Source organism: Empidonax traillii, unplaced genomic scaffold (genome assembly GCF_003031625.1).
Source record: "Empidonax traillii isolate 1590-97213 ecotype Southwest subspecies unplaced genomic scaffold, ASM303162v1 scaffold93:size1158651, whole genome shotgun sequence".
In the NCBI taxonomy this organism is placed as follows: domain Eukaryota; kingdom Metazoa; phylum Chordata; class Aves; order Passeriformes; family Tyrannidae; genus Empidonax; species Empidonax traillii.
This window is the reverse complement of record NW_020955286.1, coordinates 104,811-124,540: the sequence shown is the minus strand read 5'-3', so window position 1 is coordinate 124,540 and position 19,730 is coordinate 104,811. Positions and strand designations below refer to the sequence as shown.

The 19,730-nt window shown below is 39.3% G+C and overlaps 1 protein-coding gene across 2 annotated transcripts in view; it reads left to right on the top strand.

Moving 5' to 3' along the window:
- STARD9 (StAR related lipid transfer domain containing 9) overlaps positions 1 to 19,309 on the top strand; it is a 101,076-nt gene extending 81,767 nt beyond the window's left edge. For both annotated transcript variants that reach the window (XM_027881683.1, XM_027881684.1), the window contains 11 exons: positions 382 to 11,433; positions 12,215 to 12,412; positions 13,206 to 13,389; positions 13,916 to 14,062; positions 14,729 to 14,834; positions 15,438 to 15,580; positions 15,828 to 15,892; positions 15,975 to 16,180; positions 16,597 to 16,676; positions 17,109 to 17,267; positions 18,347 to 19,309. In XM_027881683.1, coding sequence (XP_027737484.1) covers positions 382 to 11,433; positions 12,215 to 12,412; positions 13,206 to 13,389; positions 13,916 to 14,062; positions 14,729 to 14,834; positions 15,438 to 15,580; positions 15,828 to 15,892; positions 15,975 to 16,180; positions 16,597 to 16,676; positions 17,109 to 17,267; positions 18,347 to 18,448 — 12,442 coding nt within the window. In that variant the 3' untranslated portion in view covers positions 18,449 to 19,309. The remainder of the gene's footprint in view (positions 1 to 381; positions 11,434 to 12,214; positions 12,413 to 13,205; positions 13,390 to 13,915; positions 14,063 to 14,728; positions 14,835 to 15,437; positions 15,581 to 15,827; positions 15,893 to 15,974; positions 16,181 to 16,596; positions 16,677 to 17,108; positions 17,268 to 18,346) is intronic.
- The last annotated feature ends 421 nt before the right edge of the window (positions 19,310 to 19,730 follow it).

The following is a 19,730-nucleotide window of genomic DNA, read 5'->3' as shown; positions in this document are numbered from 1 at the left end:
AGAATGCTTTCCAGAACTGGCTTAACTCTTGTTAATGCCTTGTTCAGATTGTTGGAAAATACTAATTTCTGCATCATTTAATCTTAATTAGGATCAAAGTCTTCCTTCAGAATATTGGTATCTTTGGGGTGATTATGGATTGGGCTTTTACACTGGCCAACGTTTCTCAAGCTAATACCTAAACTCTGCAAAGTGGATTTCTGTGATTTAGACCGTCCTTTATGTTTAATTAATGTTTGCAGCTACTTGAGCCTAAAGAGACTCAATACCATAGAGCATCGAGCTGTTCCTTTGCATGTTGAGCATATTTCAGGATAGCAGGGGGATTGTATAGTTATTGACAGAATTTACTTTTCTTTTTTTATTCCCTGCTAGAATTTGCTGTTTGCTGAAGAGGGAGTCTGTGTCAAAGTTATCTACCTCACCATACACTGATCAATACTGTGAAGGCAGTACAACGGGGAGGTTGTCACCTGTAGAGTACCTTTACAGAAGTGGTGAAGACGTTTCTGAGAATGATGACCTTAATGATGACAAGGGGATCTCCTTTTCAGTCCAGAGGCAGCTAACTGAAAAACAAAAACCATCTTTAATTGGACATAAAAAAGTAGCAGAAAAGGACTCTAATGATTCAGCTATCATGGCTCATATCAATAAAAATCAAAAAATTGAAAAGTTGGATCACAACCCAGGGCAAGCTGGATCTCAAAACCAGACCTCTAAAGACTCCTCTCCTGATCTTTTTAAGGAGAAAGATGAACCTAAAACCTTTATTACAGGGAAAAGAATGACAAAATCAAAGGTGCTAGGAGATTTAAGTCAGCCTCCAAGTAGCAATCTAGCACAAAATAGAGCTCAGGTATCCAATAAAAAGATTAGAATGGATATCAATGGAAAAGGCTACAGGTCTTCTCCAGAAAACTTCCCTAAACAAATGAAGAAAATAGTGTATGGAAACCCATCAGTGCATAAAAACCAAACCATCATGAACCAGAGGACAGAGCCAAACTCAGCCTCGCCAAGTCATGAGAAATCACCAGTGGAACAGAAAGAATTTCTGGTGGCAGCCACATCAGTAGGGAATCTCACTAAGATGAACTCACAGGCACCACTCTCTTACATTGAAAAAAAGTGGCACAGCGCTGAGATGCTAAGTGCTGGAGTGTCCAAAACAGCCACAGATGTGCTGGGGAACTGGCAAGAGGATGATGAAAATGAGATTTCTGATACAGACAGTTCCTATTCTGTAGATTCTCTCTCCTGTGCTTATGCAAAAACTTTCCCGGAGAAACTGAAACAAGAAGATTTTGACAGAAATAAATGTCCTGCCAACACAGAAGATTCTGAGAGTGATGACAGTCAAATGTCACAAGACTCTCTGGTAGAAAAAGAAAATAAAACCAAAAAGAAAAATACAAGCCAATTTCACAAGTTAAAGATCCATCATGAGCCAGCTAAGCTTAACAAAAGCAGAACTGAGCACCATATTTCATCTTTTGTGACATCATACGCATCTCGTAGGAACCTGGAAAAGGCTGAAAGAAGCTTTTCTCTGGATAGTTTAGCTGATGGAGAAGAGATGCCAGCAGAAGATCTGGTAGAAGAATCCAAATCTGATTCATCTGATGAAGTGCCAACAGAGATTTTCTGGAAGTTACAAACTCCTAGATTGCCAACTATAGAGACTAAAGAAGACCATGAGTCCAATACCTGCAACAGAGATACAGAAGGAACAAGTTATGATCTGAAGCTGAGCAGTTCCTTTTATTTGGACACTAAGGCACAGCCTGCTTCCAGTAATGCTTGCAAGCAGTTGCTGAAAGGGACAAAAGTCTCTTTTGTAGAACAAGAAAGGTGTCTTGATAAAAGACTGCATTATGCAAGTGAAAATCCTTTGCTCACTAATGATGTTTGGCCTTCCTGTGACTCAAAGGTTGACATCAGCAGCCCCAGAATAACAGCACCTTCTTCCCATGAGAATTTGGAATTTCAGGAAGCTCATCTGTGTTCTTTGAGCAAACCAGACCTTTGGCTGAAGAAAGATGATCTAAAGCAGTCAGCAGCTGAAGTTTCTTTTGTTTCTGGCTCTAAGCAGATTCACAGCATTACTCACTTATCACACGGTGTAAACGAAATAAACTCAGTTTTCTCCTCTGACACATCAGAATTACCTTTACCTGAAACAATAACTGCAAGCAGAGTTTCTGAGAGTGGATCATTAAATAAGATTCTTAAGGAATGGACAAACTCTAATGAAAATTCATCCTTGGAATCTCAAAATGTAATGTCCTCATTTGTTAGCTCAGTAGGACCAAGTTCTTCTTTTGTTCCTACTTCCACAAAACATGATTATTATAAACATTCAAGGTCACATCATCCTGAACAAGAACAATCGGATGAATTATCTACTTACGGGTCTACCAGTGAATGCACACAAACATTCAGCTGTTTGGAAAGCAGCTCCACTGCAGACTGCTTGTCACTGGTACCTAGGAAAGAGGAGGATTCCCTCCCCACAACTCATCCAGAGCTGCCAAAAGATGACACTCTGAAAAAAACACCTTTTGTCTCCGTGTTGCCTGTGCAAAGTGTGGAGCGGAGGAATGGCTGTTCACATGCAGATTTAGAAGATGATTTCTTCAGAACTTTTTCAAAAGATGAGCTCAACAATGACTATAATAACTTGATGGCAATATCAAGTGTGACAGATTCAGGCAGAGGAAGTGCATCTCTCAATGCACCTGCTGCTGAATCTTCTATGGGACTTGCTCATAATATGACCTCAACACAGACATCTGCAGTAAAACACATCCAATTTGGAAACCATGGGCAGCTTTTTCCAATACAAAAAATACCAAGATGTTGTGATGAAGGTTTCTTTCTCACTGGTGTAACAAATAAGAACTGCTCTCTAGTAAGCAGCTATGAGTTTCAGAAATTGGCTGGACAAGCAGAAGAATCAATCAGGTCTGGGGAGAGTGATTTGGAAACAATGCAAGAAATGGATTATGAACAAATATCTGCAGAAGAAGTAACAACAGAGACAGATTTTTCCTCAGAGGAGACAACATATCAGTGTCACCCTGCCAGTGCAAGTTACGACCAATCTGCAACACCAGTAGAGATGTCTGAAAAAGAGATAATCTGTATGGAAACAAGCACAGATAGCTTGGCAGAGGTTGTGCCAGAGGTGCCTTCATTTATGGATCGTGAAGAATACGAATCAAAGGATGAAGACTTGTCTTCAGTGAATCATTATGAATTCAAACACAACCCTGTTCCAAAGGATTACTCCCATGAGGGTGCTCGAGCAGACAGTCAGGCAAGTTGCTTATCCCAGGACATTACAGAAAATTCTACATTATGCACTGGTAATATAAGAGAAGAAAGCAGTGAAAGCAAAAAACACAATGCCTTGAATTCTCAGGCTGTAGTTCAGAAAGAATTTTCATCCAAATATGAAAACTTAGTGGTAAATGAAGTAAGTTACTTCATAGTGAATGTAAATGGGAAAGACACCAAGTCTTTCTCTGCTGCTATTTGTGAAACTACAAATGATTTTCTCCCAGAATCTAATGCAAGCATATTTTACAAAACGTCAATGAAAACTAATCTTTTCCAAAGTGCATGTGAGACTGAAAATTATGATAAACTGTCGGACCATGTCACAGTGGTGAAAGGAGATTGTAATGATACGTCTAGTCTTACTGTGGAAGTCAATGCCACAGAAAGTTGTTCTGACGTACATTCTGGCTGCCTTTGCACAACCTGCTCTTCAAAATCAACAGAGCAGAAAAACAGTACACATAAGACAGCTGACATTTCTGTGGAATTTGATGCTACCATTCCCTTGGAAACAGAAACACAGAACAAATCTTTTCTTGAATCAAGAAAAGAGAAAGAAACCTTTTTTGAATGTGCTTGCCCAGAGGACATCTTTCTTGTTGAAGATGATGTAAATTCAGAGTTGGAAAGGGTATTTGAATGCAACACAAATCCACCAGCTACCATTTCTCAAGAAGAGAGTTCATATATAAAAAAAGAATCCAAATTTTTAAGAAACTTAGAAACTGATCCAGAAGAAACCATAGCTCCTTATCAGAATACAGAGGCAAACAGTGATGCAGAAATAATTAACCAATTAACCAATAGTGCAATCAACTTAGAAAAAAATGCGTTGGAAATTAAATCCAGACAGATTGAAAGTTTACCTGACAATCCAGAAGCCAAAGTTCGAAGAGTAACTGAAGACATTAGTCTATCTCAGAATCCAAAGAAACCTACTGATGTTGTAGCTTGTGAAGCTCAGTGTGAGTTTAATACAAATCTGTGCCTGAGGCATGAAGAAGTGGACAAAGATGAACTGCAGGAAGCCAGCACTGAGGTAGAACACATTCAGGAATCAAAAGCACTCCTGCACTCTGGCAGCCAACTTGAAACAAGCAGCTTTTGCCAAAGAGAAAAAAGTGAGAAAACAGAAATACGTGTTTATTCACCAGAGCTTTCTGTTGCTCCCCAAACCACTCCTTCAGCTGTGTGTTCCCACACAACAGATATTGCTCAGAATATTTCAGGGTCCCTTGATACTTGTGAGGGGCTTGTACAGATGAACAGAACAACAGAAAATGTAGCTGCAACAGTACTAATCACAAGGAGGCGAGCAAATACTTTAGAAAAACTTGAAAATGAAGAACAAATAAGTTCTAACAATTCAATTGAGCATTGTGTACCCAATTGTTTGCCCCAGGAAGACAAAGTTAATGAATGTGAAGTGACTGGGAATGAAAAAGAAATTACTGTGACATACACCGAGGAGCTGCAAGAAGACATATGCACAGATGAAAATGTTTTATTTACTGAACAGTTTCCAGCTTTGCATCAGACATATTGTGACAGAGATGACAAAGAGGAGAGTTTAAATCAGTTTAAGATCCCTGAAAGATACCTGACAGCTTCAGAACTAGAACAGAATATACTGTTGGAAGATGATTCAAGATACCATGATCCTACTGAAATAAGTGAAGATGGTGACTCAGTAGACTCTGTTACAGAGACAGGAAATGTAGTCGATTCACATGAATATTCAGTTGATGACAGTGCTGGTAACAACCAACGTAGAACTGAACAAAAATCTACAAGTCTTGACAGACATAGGTATACAAGTTGTGCTATGCAATCTCCTGAGCACAGCACTTCAGAAAACTTGAATGTTGGTATTGTTAGAAAAAGACCTGATGTTTGTAAATTGGATCCAGTAGGCTGTAGAGTTGAGGAGGAGGAAGTGCTTTTGATGAAGCTAGTACAAATGGCCAAATCAGACAAACAAAAGCAGATATTTGTAGAAAACACAGAGGAGGTAGAACTGATCTTTTTAGAAAACCTGGATGAACTATTCCCTGAAAACAAGGATAGCTACCAAATGACACATGATGACAGCAGATTAAATGAAATCTTAAGAAAAAGCCAGTGGGTGTCTACCAGCTTTTCTAGAAAGAACGAAGACATCAGCAAGCAGCAAAATCCACCAGCAACACCGAAGTCTACAGAAAAAATCCAGGAACTTCAAGACTCCCCATGCCAGTCTGTAAATCACTTTTTATATCTTGGAGGAAATGATGATTCCCATCTTGTTCAAGATGTTCCCACTGCATCAAAAGGACATACAAAACCATCTAACAGCAGTCTTGGAACTGGAGCTGTTCTGCCTTACTATGAAACATTAATGGAGAGTGAAGTCGGTGTCAGCACATCTGTTACAGGCAACAAAATGGGAGAAGACAAACATCTTCCAGATAAAACAAAGAGTGAGAGTGTAGCTTTCTCACATACCGTGACCACATCAGAAAGGCAGGAGGAAGAATCCTTTGTAGTTAAAAATGCACCTGATCATGCCATATCTGCACATGTCAATGAGAGCAGCTCTTTCACTTCCTGCAGTGCAGGTGGTCCTGAGTCTGAAACTGTTGTACTTCACCAAACAGCCAAAGGAAAATTATTTTCCTTGGAAATATTAGATTCTTCTGAAGATATTATTCAGGATGCTTATGAAGAACACAGTATAGATTTAATGGTTAATAAACTATTAAATGACTGTCTTAATTCCATGGAAGATACACCTCAGGAGGAAAAGGATACCATTGTGCCTGATTCACTGCTCTTGGATAAATCAAACCTGCTTTCTTCTTCAGAGAAAGAAGTGATGGAAGACATAGGGATGGGGAAAATGCATTCTTTCCTAGAAATCTCTACACCAAAAATCTTTCACAATATTAATAGAACCCAGATAGTACTTGAGTCGGGGAGTTCATCACTGCATGATGAGGAGGAGAAATTTTTAAACACAGGCTATCCTACAGCAAACAGTAAAACTGAAAACGCCAAGTTTCCTGGTGCAGCTGGATATCAGCACGAGCCTGGAGAAAATCAGGGGCACGAAACTTCCGAAGAGTGCTGCACAGACCAATCAGGCAATGCTGTTTCTGAGCATGCTTCAACCCTTTCAGAAGGCCTGAACAAGTCTACAAGGGAAAATTCACACTATAGTAAAGAGTTTCTAAATTGTAATAGGAACTTGGGTGCTTCTGAACATTCTCCTGGTCTTCTGAATCATCCAGCATCATTTGCAAGTAATTTGATTGCCGGCAATGGAGACAAAACTGAAAATGATGCTATTCTCTCTGAAGAAACAAAATACTTTGAAAGTGAATCAACTGATTTAAATGTATCTGTAACTTTTCCTGGTGTTTCTCAAAAAGGAGATGAAAAGGAAAATAATTCTGCAGTGGCAGAGGTCACATATGCTCAGAATAATAAAATCCCTGAAAAACTGGAAAGAAATCAAAAGGAGAAAATTATTCAAGGTTATTTCCAGAACTGCAATGACATAAAAGAAAATAAAGTTCATGAATACTCAGAACACAGCAGTAACACTAATGGTGTGACTGTACCAGGATCAGGCTTGCTTGCTTTCCAGAGCCAAGGGCAGACTGGGAATAACAAATCAAAGTCTCTTTCATCCTACTCAACAGAAGAAACTCCAACTGATACACCATTTCAAAGCTCTAAGAATTTCAGTGCTTGTAACACATCTTGTTTACCTGAGGACTCAAAACCTCTAATATTTAGTCAGCTTGGGGACTCACTTCAGGATATTTTTTTGACTGAGAAAGTGGCCTCCAGTTCTGCAGACACGTGCTCTGTGAAAGAAGATTTTCCCCAAGCATTTGCGAGTGTCAATTACCCATCCTTAGTGGCATTTTCAGAATCTTCTTTAGCTGCAGATATAGGCCACGGGGAAACTGGCACATATGGTATTTCACATTCCAATATATTGAAACATTCTCCATTTGCTGTTTCTCAAATACAAGACACTCAGTCTGATAAGGCTGTTGTATTTGATGAGCCAGTATGTGCTTCAGGAAGTATTTTACTTTCTCTTGCAAAAGAAAATAGGCATTGCCCAGTGTCAGACACCGAGTGTAGTCCATGCAAAAATTCTGCCGTAGATGTGGAACCTGTGTATGGAAGTAATCATAAAAAACTTGACAATGATATAAAAGTCGATCAGCATCACTGGGATAAGGTTCTACCACGCGAAACTTACGCAGAACACACAGAGGAAATATTAAGTGATAATCCCCTTTTATTACCATTGTTACCTTTTTGCAATAATGAATTGCATTCAAATACTGAACCTGAACACCTTGCAGTAAAGACAGAGCAGAAAAAAACATTAAGTAGAGAACCTGATGAAAAGCAAACTAATGTATCCTCAGATTCTTCAAATGAATTAATAGGCTCAGAAATTACAGTGTTTGAAAATCTGTATCCAGGAGATGTTGAAGTGGATCCTGACCACAGCTGCAGTTCAGTTAGTCCAGCATATCCCACCCACAGCAGAAGCGCTGATCTCAGGCACCTGTATCACACTGTCTTGGGTTTTGAAAGAAACCCTGCAGATCTGCAAGATAATTGTCAGCATGTGCCTACAGGTGAACACATAGAACACCTACCAAACAGAACAAATCCAGAGAGGAGAAAAGAGATTTTACCTTGCAAAAGTAATACAGGTTCAAGTGTTGATAGCCCTACTGATGATGCCAATGTAGACAATTATTCAACAACTGGAGACACTATAATGAGGAATAAAACTTGGAAATCAGAAAGACTGAAGTTTTCTGTAATAAGTAATGAAACTACCTCCATAAAGTTTTTGCCAGAGAACCATGATTTGCCTCCTCAAGAATCTAAATTGGTGCAATTCAGGAGCAAAAGTTCATATTCTGCTACACAGAATACGAAGAGCTGTAAACAAAGTGAACAGAGACCTTATTTACAAAGTCACAGAGTATCAGCCCCAGCTATTGCTGTTTTCTCTGATACAGAATATACTTTGGAAGCTTCATCTAAGGCAGATTCTTTGTTATATTCTGCATCTAAATCACTACAAGATTTAAATATGAGTGTAGAGCCTCCATCACCAACTGAAGATGATCTCTATGGAATTGAAAGATTTTCAAAGCAGGAATCAAAGAACTTTCTGAAGGTTAAATCTAAACCCAGATTTCAGCAAAGAATGGCACAAACGAAGAAGTTTACAAACTGTGATCCCAAAAATTTACAAAATTTTGCAGGAAGGAACCAAAGCAGCCAGTCTTTAAAAGACTGTGCTACTCAATCTCCATCATGCTTACTACCCACAGCTCCCAGTCCTGTGGGTGCAGAAGTAAATGTCGATTCAAAGAGTAGTTCTGTAGCTCAGTGTAGCGAAGGGAAAGGCGAAGAAGGTGGATACCAACCAGATTTAATTTCACAAGACAATAAAGATGTAATCCACTTTAGTTCAAGTGATATCAACCCATATATTCACTCATGGCAACAAGATGGATCATGCAAGATTGGCTGGAAACAGTATGTTTTTGGAAGTGCAAGTGATGTCTCTTGCAATCAAATTCCTCTAAGTATGGAAAATCATAAAGTTATGAGATGTTCCAGTGCAGACAACGGATTGAATTCTCAAAATTCTCCTTTTCATTCTCATCTAAGTTCATATGCTACAGCAAAAGTTTTATCAAGCACTTTAAGTAGCATTGAAGGTCTTCAAGGATGGGACAGTGCCAGACAAGACTTTCAATCTGCATACTCGAGTGACAGTACCAAGCAGTATAGCAACGTATCCACTGAAACTTTGGAAACTAATTCAGAAAACAACACTGCTGAATTTGAGAATCCTTCTGCACAACCTGGTAACTCCTCTATGCAGGTTGATGAAATCGTACTGTTATATCCTTCTGAGTCTGAAAAGTCTTCTAAAAAACTACCAGGGATTACATGTGAGCAGGGAACACAAACAGCAACTACAGGAAGGTATAAAAGGCAGAGAAGACATCAGAGAAGCTATACAGATGTTTCTGCAAAAAGGGAGGAAACAAACAGAAATTTATTTCTTCAACCTTCTTGGACAAGCATGCAGAACCTGTCCATGCATCTATCACAGCTTCTTCAGAACACTTCTGAGCTGTTGGGAAACCTCTCCCAACAGAGTACCATAGATAATGAGCAGAATGCCAAAATCAATCAAAGAGGAACTGAAGACGCTGTAAAGACTACCAGATCAGATAGTTGCACGCAGACTACAGCAGATGTAGGCACTCAAACCGAGATTTTGGAAGAACCTCAAAGCAAACGTGAAGAAAAACAAGTGGAGGCAAAAATAGAAAATGAATCGAGGGCAGCTCAGGCAGTAAACAATTGTAAAGAAATTGGTGGAGATACAGTAGGAAAGATTCCCCAAAGGAAAGAGGAAATGCTGTCTCTTGAAGAAAGAAAAAAAGAACAAACAGGGCTGAAAAGTCTGGGCAATCCTGACTTCCACGACAGTCTTGACAGCATTTTGGAAGACTCCTTTATGCATCTGCCTCTCTTATCCAGAACCTCCGCACCTATCTTACATTTTCAGAAAACAAAATTTAATGCACAACAGAAGGATGCTTTTGCTAGTACCAGGGTTTCATCTCTCACATCATCTTTGCCAAGTTCAGGGCAAGATGATTCTTCGTGCACTGTAGTTAGCAGTCCTACTAATAGCACCTCCTACTCTCCAACATCTTACACGCAAGATAAAAGAAGTGTCAGTGAAACAGAGGCTCCAGCAGAAAGAAAATTTTGTTACAAAAATACCCTACTAGTCGATAGGGCCTCTTCCCCTATTCTTACTCTTAGTGCTAGTCCCAACCGCCAGACCGCGTTTAGCAAGTCTGTCTGCCCTGTTAAGGAACGTCTTGGATATTCCAGTGTTGCTTCGAGTCCCCTTCACAACCAGAGAAAGCAGAGGGCAGGTCCACAGTCCAGCATGCACTCACACGTAGACAATTTTTCACAGACAGAAACAGAGAGTGAATCAAGCACTTCTACAGAACATCAGGACATAAGAAAGAAATCCGGAAGTTTCTCAGGGAAGAAAGCAGCCAAAGAGCTTTTAGGACAGGATGGTTCAAAAGACTTGGAGCAAGAGCACAGACTGATGGTTGACACCCACACTACCATTTGTGCAAAGCGGCTGTATCACTCTAGCAGTATGTTGGAGGTGTCGGGCCACAGTGAAGTTGTAACAGGTGATGTCAGAGACCACGGTTCACTGGCACATTCACTCCATTGTATGTACGTTACGAGGGGAGGAAGAGATTCTTCAGCTGGAATTAGACATGAGAAGTACATTGGGAATTCTGATACTGCTTTGATTCATAACTATCCATCTCCAAATGCTGATTTATTTTTTAATCAAAAAATTAGTGCCACCTGTTCAAGTAAGACAAATGCTGGCACATCCTCAGAACCTCTGGTAGAAGCATCTTCTCTACAATTTCATGATTTCTTCTGGAGGAATGAAAACAGCTGCCCTCCCCCACTCTCTGACGTGAGTGATGTGCAAACTTCCTTCCGAGACGACAACACAGGTTTTACCACTGAAAGTGAATGTGACACTGAAATTCCTCTCAACAAAAATAGTACTTTTGCAAAACCATACAGGCCTCGGAGCTACAGTCTCCGTGATTTACCCGTACACAATAAATTTAGCAACTGGTGTGGTGTTAAGGGCAGCCCTCCTCCATCGTTACTCAGCTTGAGTGGCAGTGTGGCCGATTTACGAAGTCAGGCAGAAAAGATGACTAGAAGCACACGAGCAACAGAAATGGAAGGGAAATCCCAGCTTTGTGACAGCAGGAGCAGAGAGATCGAGAGACTTCAGCGAGAGCGTGCCCAGATCATGTCTGGCATTCACCTGGACCTGCATCAGCATCCCCTCACAGTGGAACTGACCGAAGCAAAACTCAATTACGGCATCGGGGAAACAGACGCCCTGCTGAGGGTCCTTCAGAGCGGAAACGCAGACGATACAGTGGCAGTTCCAGTGAAGCAGCAACTTTATGAAAGGTAAACTGCTTGAAGTAGTGCTGTATTAAGTATTTTGAACCCACTTCATGCAACTTAAACAGCACTTAGTAATGAGCACTTAATCACTTAGACTGAGTGAAATATATGTGAAGAGATATGGTATTAAGCTTATTTTATAAACTGTTAAGTAATGCATTTGAGACAAAATTTTGGGGTTACTTCATGAAAAACAGGGAAAAGTATATGATTAGATGTAATTCGAATCTTGTGCCACTCCACTCCTAAAATTTCTAGTAGCTATGAGCGTTTTCATGTGTACCTGGTGATGGTGGGAATATATTTAATTGATATATTGCAATGTAAAATAATTGATACATCCTATTTATGGGGATATCTCATTCATGCTTCTGTGAATAAATGCTGCAGTATGAATAAACTAAATAAATTTTAAACCCCCATAAATATGCAAAATAAACCATTAAAAAATCAAGATCCTTGATTCTTCCGATTGATTGTAGAATTAAGTATAGGAAACTCTTGTAACAAAAAATTTACCAGCTTCTGCATTAATCTCCGTCCTCAGTTTGTCTCTCAGCTAGTACGAGCAGTAACCAAGACCCTCTCATGCATTTCCTGCTGTTAGAAAAGCAGTTTTAGAATTTCTGCATCATCTGTCAGTGGACAAAGGAATATTAGATGGTATTAGATTCCTATAAATTTTTACATTACAAAGCTACCTAATATTTAAGTACTTTAAAAAAATCAGAAAACGTAACTTTGCAGGGTGCATTTTGTCACTGTAATCATGTTTCCCTAACAGACACATGAGAGCTATCGAAACTCTGAGGAAGGAAAGAGAAAAAAAGTTGCAAAGATACCAAAGAAGCCGAAGTCTGAGTCCTCAAAAGCATTTGAGTCTGTTCCAGCCTCTGGAACCAAGTCAGAGGGATCTAGATCTCCCTAGCAGACGCCGAGAATATCTGCAGCAGCTGAGAAGAGATGTGGTGGAAAATACCCGGTAGGGCATTAGAAACCTCTCTTTTGGCCTAATGTTCATTAGCAGCGTTCACAATGGGCACCCATTAATGGTTGTGACCGACATCCAAGGCTTCCATGGCAGAATTCTTCTCAATATGAACACATTAAACCTTTGGGATAGAAAGTGCTTTCAGAAAAAACATGTGCCTGATATAAAAAAAAAAATCATTAAAATTTTGTGTCTAGTTTTATTTAAGTAAGTCTATAACAAGTGTCTAATTTATTATATGTGTATGATGGGGATAGCCAAGTATTCAGACTGGACTGATTAGAGACCAATCTGTCTTCTTACTACTTCATTAACTTAAAAGCTACATTCTGTAAGAATTCAGTTTCATTTCAGTTCAGAAAACTTCTGCAACACATCACTATTTAGAATTTCAGTTTCTGATTCCCCACCATATCCCCTAACAAGTTTTGCTTCCTTTGGGGTCAGGAGATAATTATTTTTCCAAAATAATAATCTCACATGTGATATGCCAAAGCCCTGACCTTAGATCATATGAAGAGCTGATTTAGCAACCAGTGTAATCACTGCAATTATCTCAGTGGTAAACTGGACTTGCAGTCTGAGTAGTTTTCCAAGACTAATGTCTGCTCAGTCTTTAGCAAGCAAAGAGAAACTTTTTGGAGGCCCATGTGGTGGGTTTCAATTGCTTTTCTGGCAAACTTTCCTGTTCCATGGGGAAATATGGTTTTCTCATGGTATTTTGTAGAGGTGGCAAAATTTCATGTAATTATTTGTGTTTCCCCTTACTTGCCTATTTTTACAGAGTTCAAGAACCAAAAAGAAGAAGCATTCAGCATCCTTCAGACATTGAACTGTTGCTCCGAGACTACCAGAGGGCACGAGAAGAAACCAAAACTGAAATTGCCCGAGCAAGGGACAAACTTCGGGAGAGAGCAGAGCAAGAAAAAAGGCGTATACGGGAACAAATATTTTCCCAGCTACAGAAGGTGAGCATTATATTGAAAGTATAAATAATCTTGAAGTTCTCAGTGTTTTCTTTTTATGTAATTTTTTCTGGGCTAGCATTGTGTAGTTGTGTTGGTAAGGTTCAGTCTTTAACAACTACATTTGACCAGCAAGTTAAGTAAGGGGATTGAGAAGTAAAGAAAGAGCAAAAACTAGGACTGAAAAGAGATTTTTTTAAAAAACCCCTTAAAAACATCCTAGCACTGGTTTAATAGCTGGGGCTCTTGTATGTGAAGAATAACAACAGCGAAAGCTGCATCTTCCCAGACTGCCAAGTTTTGCAAGGTGATTCACTCTATGCCTTATATAATCCTAGTCTTTCAAACAAGCCTGCTTATTTAATACTTTCTGTAGGGCAACGGTTTTTGTCACTGTTCCTAGAAAGAAACCGGACTTCTTTGGATCACTCCTCTTTCATCTTCTGGTGTATTATCACTGACTTGACTAGCTGCTGTGCACAGACAGTTTTGTGTGGGTTTCTTTGTAATACTGTGATATCTATTACAGGAAGAAGTGAGGCTGAAGACTCTTGCCAGTACAAGCACTTTATGTACAGACTCCAGCCTCAGCCTCTCCTCGGGCCCAACATCTGGTTACAATAGCAGTAATACTGCTACATATACTGCAAGCAACTTCAGCAGCAGGGAAGCACAGGTGAGAAACCACTGGTCTCTGAGACTGATGTCTCCAGATGCTTCAACAACAGAGCCATAATGCAGGAACAGAGGCCTTTTTTAAGATGATTTGTATTCTGTCACAGCTACTGAGCAGGACAAGTTTGCATCACCAGTACACAGATGGGTGACGTGGGGTGGTGGGAGCATTACCATTAATTTCAAAGGACAGTGACACTTTAATTTTTCTGGGGGTTTTTTGTGTTTTTTTTTTTTTTTTTTTTTTTTTGTAACACGCAGATAAAAGTCAGTTGTTATTGTCAGTAATGCCACCCTCTGTCAAATACTTTAGAAACAACAAGCCTTTTCTTGTGATAAGCCTGATAGAAACTGATATTCTCAGCGTGCCTCCCTCACTGATACATGCATTGACTTAAGAGTTTCTGTGTGTTAACATAGATTTTCCTAAAGCTACTTCTGCAGTATGCATCTGTGCTAGCTCCTTACATTTGGTTTGCAAAATTTCCTGAGTCAAGGTATCATTTCATAACCAGAGGAAAGGCAAAAGTGTTACCTTACGATAAAGAGAAGCTTCCCACCTTGTAAGGCACATTTGCTACTAATATTCCGCTGTTAATGTAACACACTTTATTTTTTCCGGTTCACACCAAAAGCTCCCACTTCTGCACTTCCTTTCTTAAATCAGGTTTCTTCTGGAAATACATTGGTTTCAAGAGACACACGAGGTCGTTCAGCTGTTAGAAACAGTCAGCTTTATATGTTAGAGCAACTTCAGAGGGATTCAACACTTGGTGAGTACATCATACATCTGCTTATGTTTGAGTTGTATCCCAAAGCCTAATGACATTTGTCATTTATGCAAATCAAAATCTAATTTGACTTTAGGTATTTGAGGATGTCTCTACCATTACATGACTTCAGAAAAATACCATCAACCAGTAGCCAGAGCCTGCTTAGAATTTATTGAAGAAGCAAATGGTGATTTGTTTCCTCTAAAGTTGGTCTTCTGATGTTGTAACATCCAAGTACAGCATTCTGAGACAATATGAGGATAATGCTGTGAATGAATGAAGAAAGCACAAGGGGGCTAAAGCTGCAACAAATATAGAATTGTACATGCAAGTTCTTATTTTTAGCCTCAAGACTTCAGTTGCCTATTCTTCCTTGGGTTACTTTATTTTCTTATATGTGCTAATAATTGTCAAAACTTGAGTAATGCAAGATGTAACTTGGTGTAATTGCCAAAACACAGATTGTCTAGACAAGGGATGTTATCAGTACCTCATTAAGATCAGATGGACTGGGTGTTCCAATGGAGGATTGTAATCCCTACACTTCAATAATAATTTCTTTTTTTTTTTTTTATTCCTCTACGGCTTTTTTGTTTCCTGCAGAAGCCAGCAGAATTCAACCACCTCTCCCTTCTAGTAGCACCAGCTGTAGGTTCACTCATGGTTTAACTATTTCTGTCAACTCCTCTTCAACAAAAGGATACCAAGATTTATCCAAACATATCTTGGCTAATGCTACCACTGAGGTAAGTAAAAAAGCGGAGTTTTCACTTATTTCTGTATCTCCTTCTAGAAGTTGTAGCAAAAGCGGGTAGGACAAGTCTTATTCTACGTTGCCAATAGTTACCTATTTGTCAGACACAGAGATGCACACGCTAAACAGTTTTAAAAGGTGGGGAAGAGTAAGCCAGGCTGCAGCCATGGGGTGCAGATCGTCACATGTTAGCTGGAATGTTTGAGTGAAGCTGGTGTCATTTGTCATTGTGTTCTAAGGTAATGGCAGCATGCTCTCATAACCTGAGGAACCTCTACACGTGCCAAGCAGCAGCTGGGTGGAAGTAAGTTTATGGGACGTCTCTATAACGGGTAGGGCTTTCTCTATACCTGGCCCTTGTGTGCAAATACTTTTGTCTTTGACAGATACCAATGTACAGAAAAAGAGGTGCAGGTGTACTACAAAGTCTTCCCTTCAGCAACAAGGCATGGGTTTCTGGGAGCAGGAGTGATAGAAAGACCTCTTTCCTATGTGTGGGGACTAGTGAGAGATCCTTGCAAAAGGCATCTGTATGACAGATCTATCAATACAGCTCGAATACACAAGAAGGTAACCAGCCACATTCACCTGGGTGAGTATCCACACCAATGACCGACCACCTTATCATTATGATGGACTTTCTCAGCTCAGGATGTCAGCCAGGAAGAAATTTAGAGGCATCTGATTTCATATATTCAGGTCCAAATAAACAGTTTAATTAGGAAATATGGGAACTTCAGCTTTGCAAGACTTATCCCAAATAAAGATTAATTAACACATCTTGCAAAGAAGTACAACTAAACTACAGAAAGTAAAGATAAACTTGAAGTAGCTTGAAAAAGCATTTTAATGACATATTACAGCATATTAGCTAGAGCTCCACTTCCAGGCAACAAGTCAAAATAAAATATGCATCTGCATTTATGGGGTAGAGGAAAATTGTGACAAGTTAAAGTTGTCAAAGTCTAATTCCCTTTTTTTGTTGTTTTGGGTGTTTTCTTTCCCCAGTATATTTAGTGACTGATACCTCCCTATGTTACCTAAAGCAACCCCGGGATTTCTGCTGCATTACTGTAGAAGCCAAAGAGGTAAAGTGAACATTCTCTCTGAAGCATAGAGGAGGAGTTGTTCTGAGATCCTGGTTCAAGGATAAAGGAGAGAAAGAAGTAAAGTGCATCTCTTTCTGTTTCCAGAAGTGCCAGTGTAACAAAAAGAAAAGCCATGCCAATATCACACAAGTGAATTACGTATAAAATGGTCTTGTGAATTACAATTGACAATCAAGGCCCATCAGGCAGTAACATAAGTATCACACAGTCTATTCTGGTTATAAACATGCAAGATTTTGATGGGAACATATTTAATATATCACATGAGAAATAATATTTCTCATTAAAAGAGCTCTTTTTAAGTAAGTAATATGCCTTATGGCAAACAAAGAAATTACTATTTGCATAAATAAATTACTATATGCATAAAAAAATTTTCAAGTTGTCACCTTTATACCTTGTCACATGTAGGAGAACTTGTCTGTCCTGGCTATTCAGTCTGTCTATGATGCATCCATGCCTCACCCTTGTAAAGAAGCAGTGAGAGGAGAGATTTTACCAAGTGCTTGGATACTGGAACCTGACATAGTGAATGGAAGAGATATCACCAGGGTTATTTACATGGCACAGGTAAGATTTTGCTGTGTCCCCAATTGTGAATGCAAAAAGGCTGTTGGGTAGCAGAACACTAAAGAGCTGGTAAGTAACAAACCCCACAATCCTTATGCTATGCTCCATGAACTTCATGAAGTGACCATAAAAGTTACCTCCACTTCACATGCTCTTATCTAGCATGATGCATAGCAGTGCATGCTAGACAGTCTTACTAGGACTGTAATTAAGCACACATTCCCGAGTTTTTCCAGCATCTAAAGATGCTACTTTGGATACCCAGCTCTTCTGTAAAGGTTTATTAGCAGAGTATGTTTTGTTCTCATATGGTGAGCCACTGTTTGTGTTTTTGTCTTGCTGTGGACACATGAAGTCTACCTCGGGTTATGTATGCTATGTTCAAAATGTCTGAAAATACTTGTTAAATTTTTCTAGCCTAAATTGTTAATTCTTTACAGATATTATTCTTTAACAGATAAAAAAGAGAAGTTAAGATCAGTATTCCAATTAAGAATAAAAAAATCCCACCAGCCATTTCTTACAGCCTCATCCGAAAAGTAGGTTGTCTTTGAGACAGTGGAACTTAGTATTTAAAAGTGTCAAGAAGAAAATGCCGTAACGTGTAAAATTTATTTAAGTGCTTATGTAGAGATAAATTACATTAGTCCTTTAAACTTATCTATTTAAAACTTTTTAAAAATACATTTTAAAAAAAGTATTAATTAGTATGTGAATTTTACAATGTATATGTAAAACGTATATATGCATTTTAGAATTTTATGTGCATTTCATATTGCCTTTTAGTACATGCATATGTTTTCAGTAACACGATGTGTCTCAAACTAGTAATATTTAATCCAGGCTCAAATTCAAAAGCAATGTGGGTCATACCTGCTACAAGTAACATCAAATAGCAAAGCTTTAAAAGTCTACAGAGAATTGGGAAAGAAAAGATACAAACTACACAGCATTTGGCTGTGAACCACTGTGATGCTTAACGTATACTTGATACATCAGAGCTATTTCAGGCTGGAGAAGTGTTCTGTTGAAAAACAGGTACAAACTCCAACATGCAGCCTCTCTTCTAATTCCTGCAGGTGGATCTTGGTGCCCCGGCTATCCCTGCAAGGCTCCTGAGTTCCATTGCAAAGCGGCAGCCCCTGGTGATTGCTCGGCTGGCACATCTGCTTGCTACTTAAGTGTTTGTTTGGGACAAACAGGGACACTTCACAGCCGCTCACATTTCACAAGGAGACATAAATGTCAGTAAAGGTAATGGAAAATGCTGACTCCTAAGGCAGCCACCACCTTCAGGAGCCTTCCTGCTAATGCTGGACTATACGGAAATATAGTTGGAGAAAAGGATCATTTGCTTTAGCCAAGGCTGCTTAGAAGAAATGCAGCAAGTTCAGTTGGGAACCTCCTAGAGATGGCAGTGGGAAACCTTCATGGAACAGCAGAAAGGTTTGCTGTCTTTTTAAAGAGCAGAGGAAGAGACTTCACTTTACAATAGCCAGCATCTTTGAGTGTATTATTTAATTTCTGTTTGCAAGCAGCGATCTACCTTCTTTCTTTCAGGAAGATTAGGCTGGAAGCAGTACACATATGGCCTGAGACTTTTTATAAGTTCTTGAGCAGAGCTGCAAAGCTACTTTCTAATGTTGAGATAAGTATCAAATGCAGAATTCCTAACTGTGTAGATAAATCATTTATCTTAGCTAGCTGCCTATCCTTTCTTCCCCTCAAGAAGAGAAGTTAAAGCAGCGCAATATCCACTAGTCATCCAACATCCTGGATAGATTCTTCTCATGTAAGTGGCTGTCTGCTTGCAGCCAGTGTTTGCAGTAAGGTGTTTCAGATTGCCACTACACTATGCAGCATCAGTGGAAACCAACACACCTCAGGACAGTTTTACTGCACTGCAGAATCAGGTGCTTTGAAATAAAGAAACCAAACAGACAGTTCCAAACAGTGACACTTTGTCGTGACTAGGGTAATACTCAGTAATCAGCTTGTTTGTAGAATTTAAATCCTGCAAGTAAGAGTAATTCCAACATTCTTCCACACGCATTTACGCAAATGCATTAAGAGCTGAAAATATAGCCTGGTCATAGTCTCGTCACACTTTGTTCATAACATGACCAGCTGATCCACTGCAGCAAGTACAGACCCTTCCCATTCAGTTACCTCATGGGATTTCTGTTGAACTTAGTCCAACAATCCTGCTGTCAGGCTTTACGTGTTTGTTCAACATACTCCCTAGTTGGTTCACATATTCCTTAATTTAAACAAAACCACAACCAACTCAAATATCCAAATAACTTCATTTCATTCTTCAGCACAACAGTACAGAATCACTTTAGATATACCTAAGCAATAAAAACTGCTATGTTATGCTTTCATTAGCTAAAAAAACCCACATTATTCAAAAAGCTCTTGCACTTTAAATTTGTCAAGTGAGAAATGTGTATTCAAGCATCC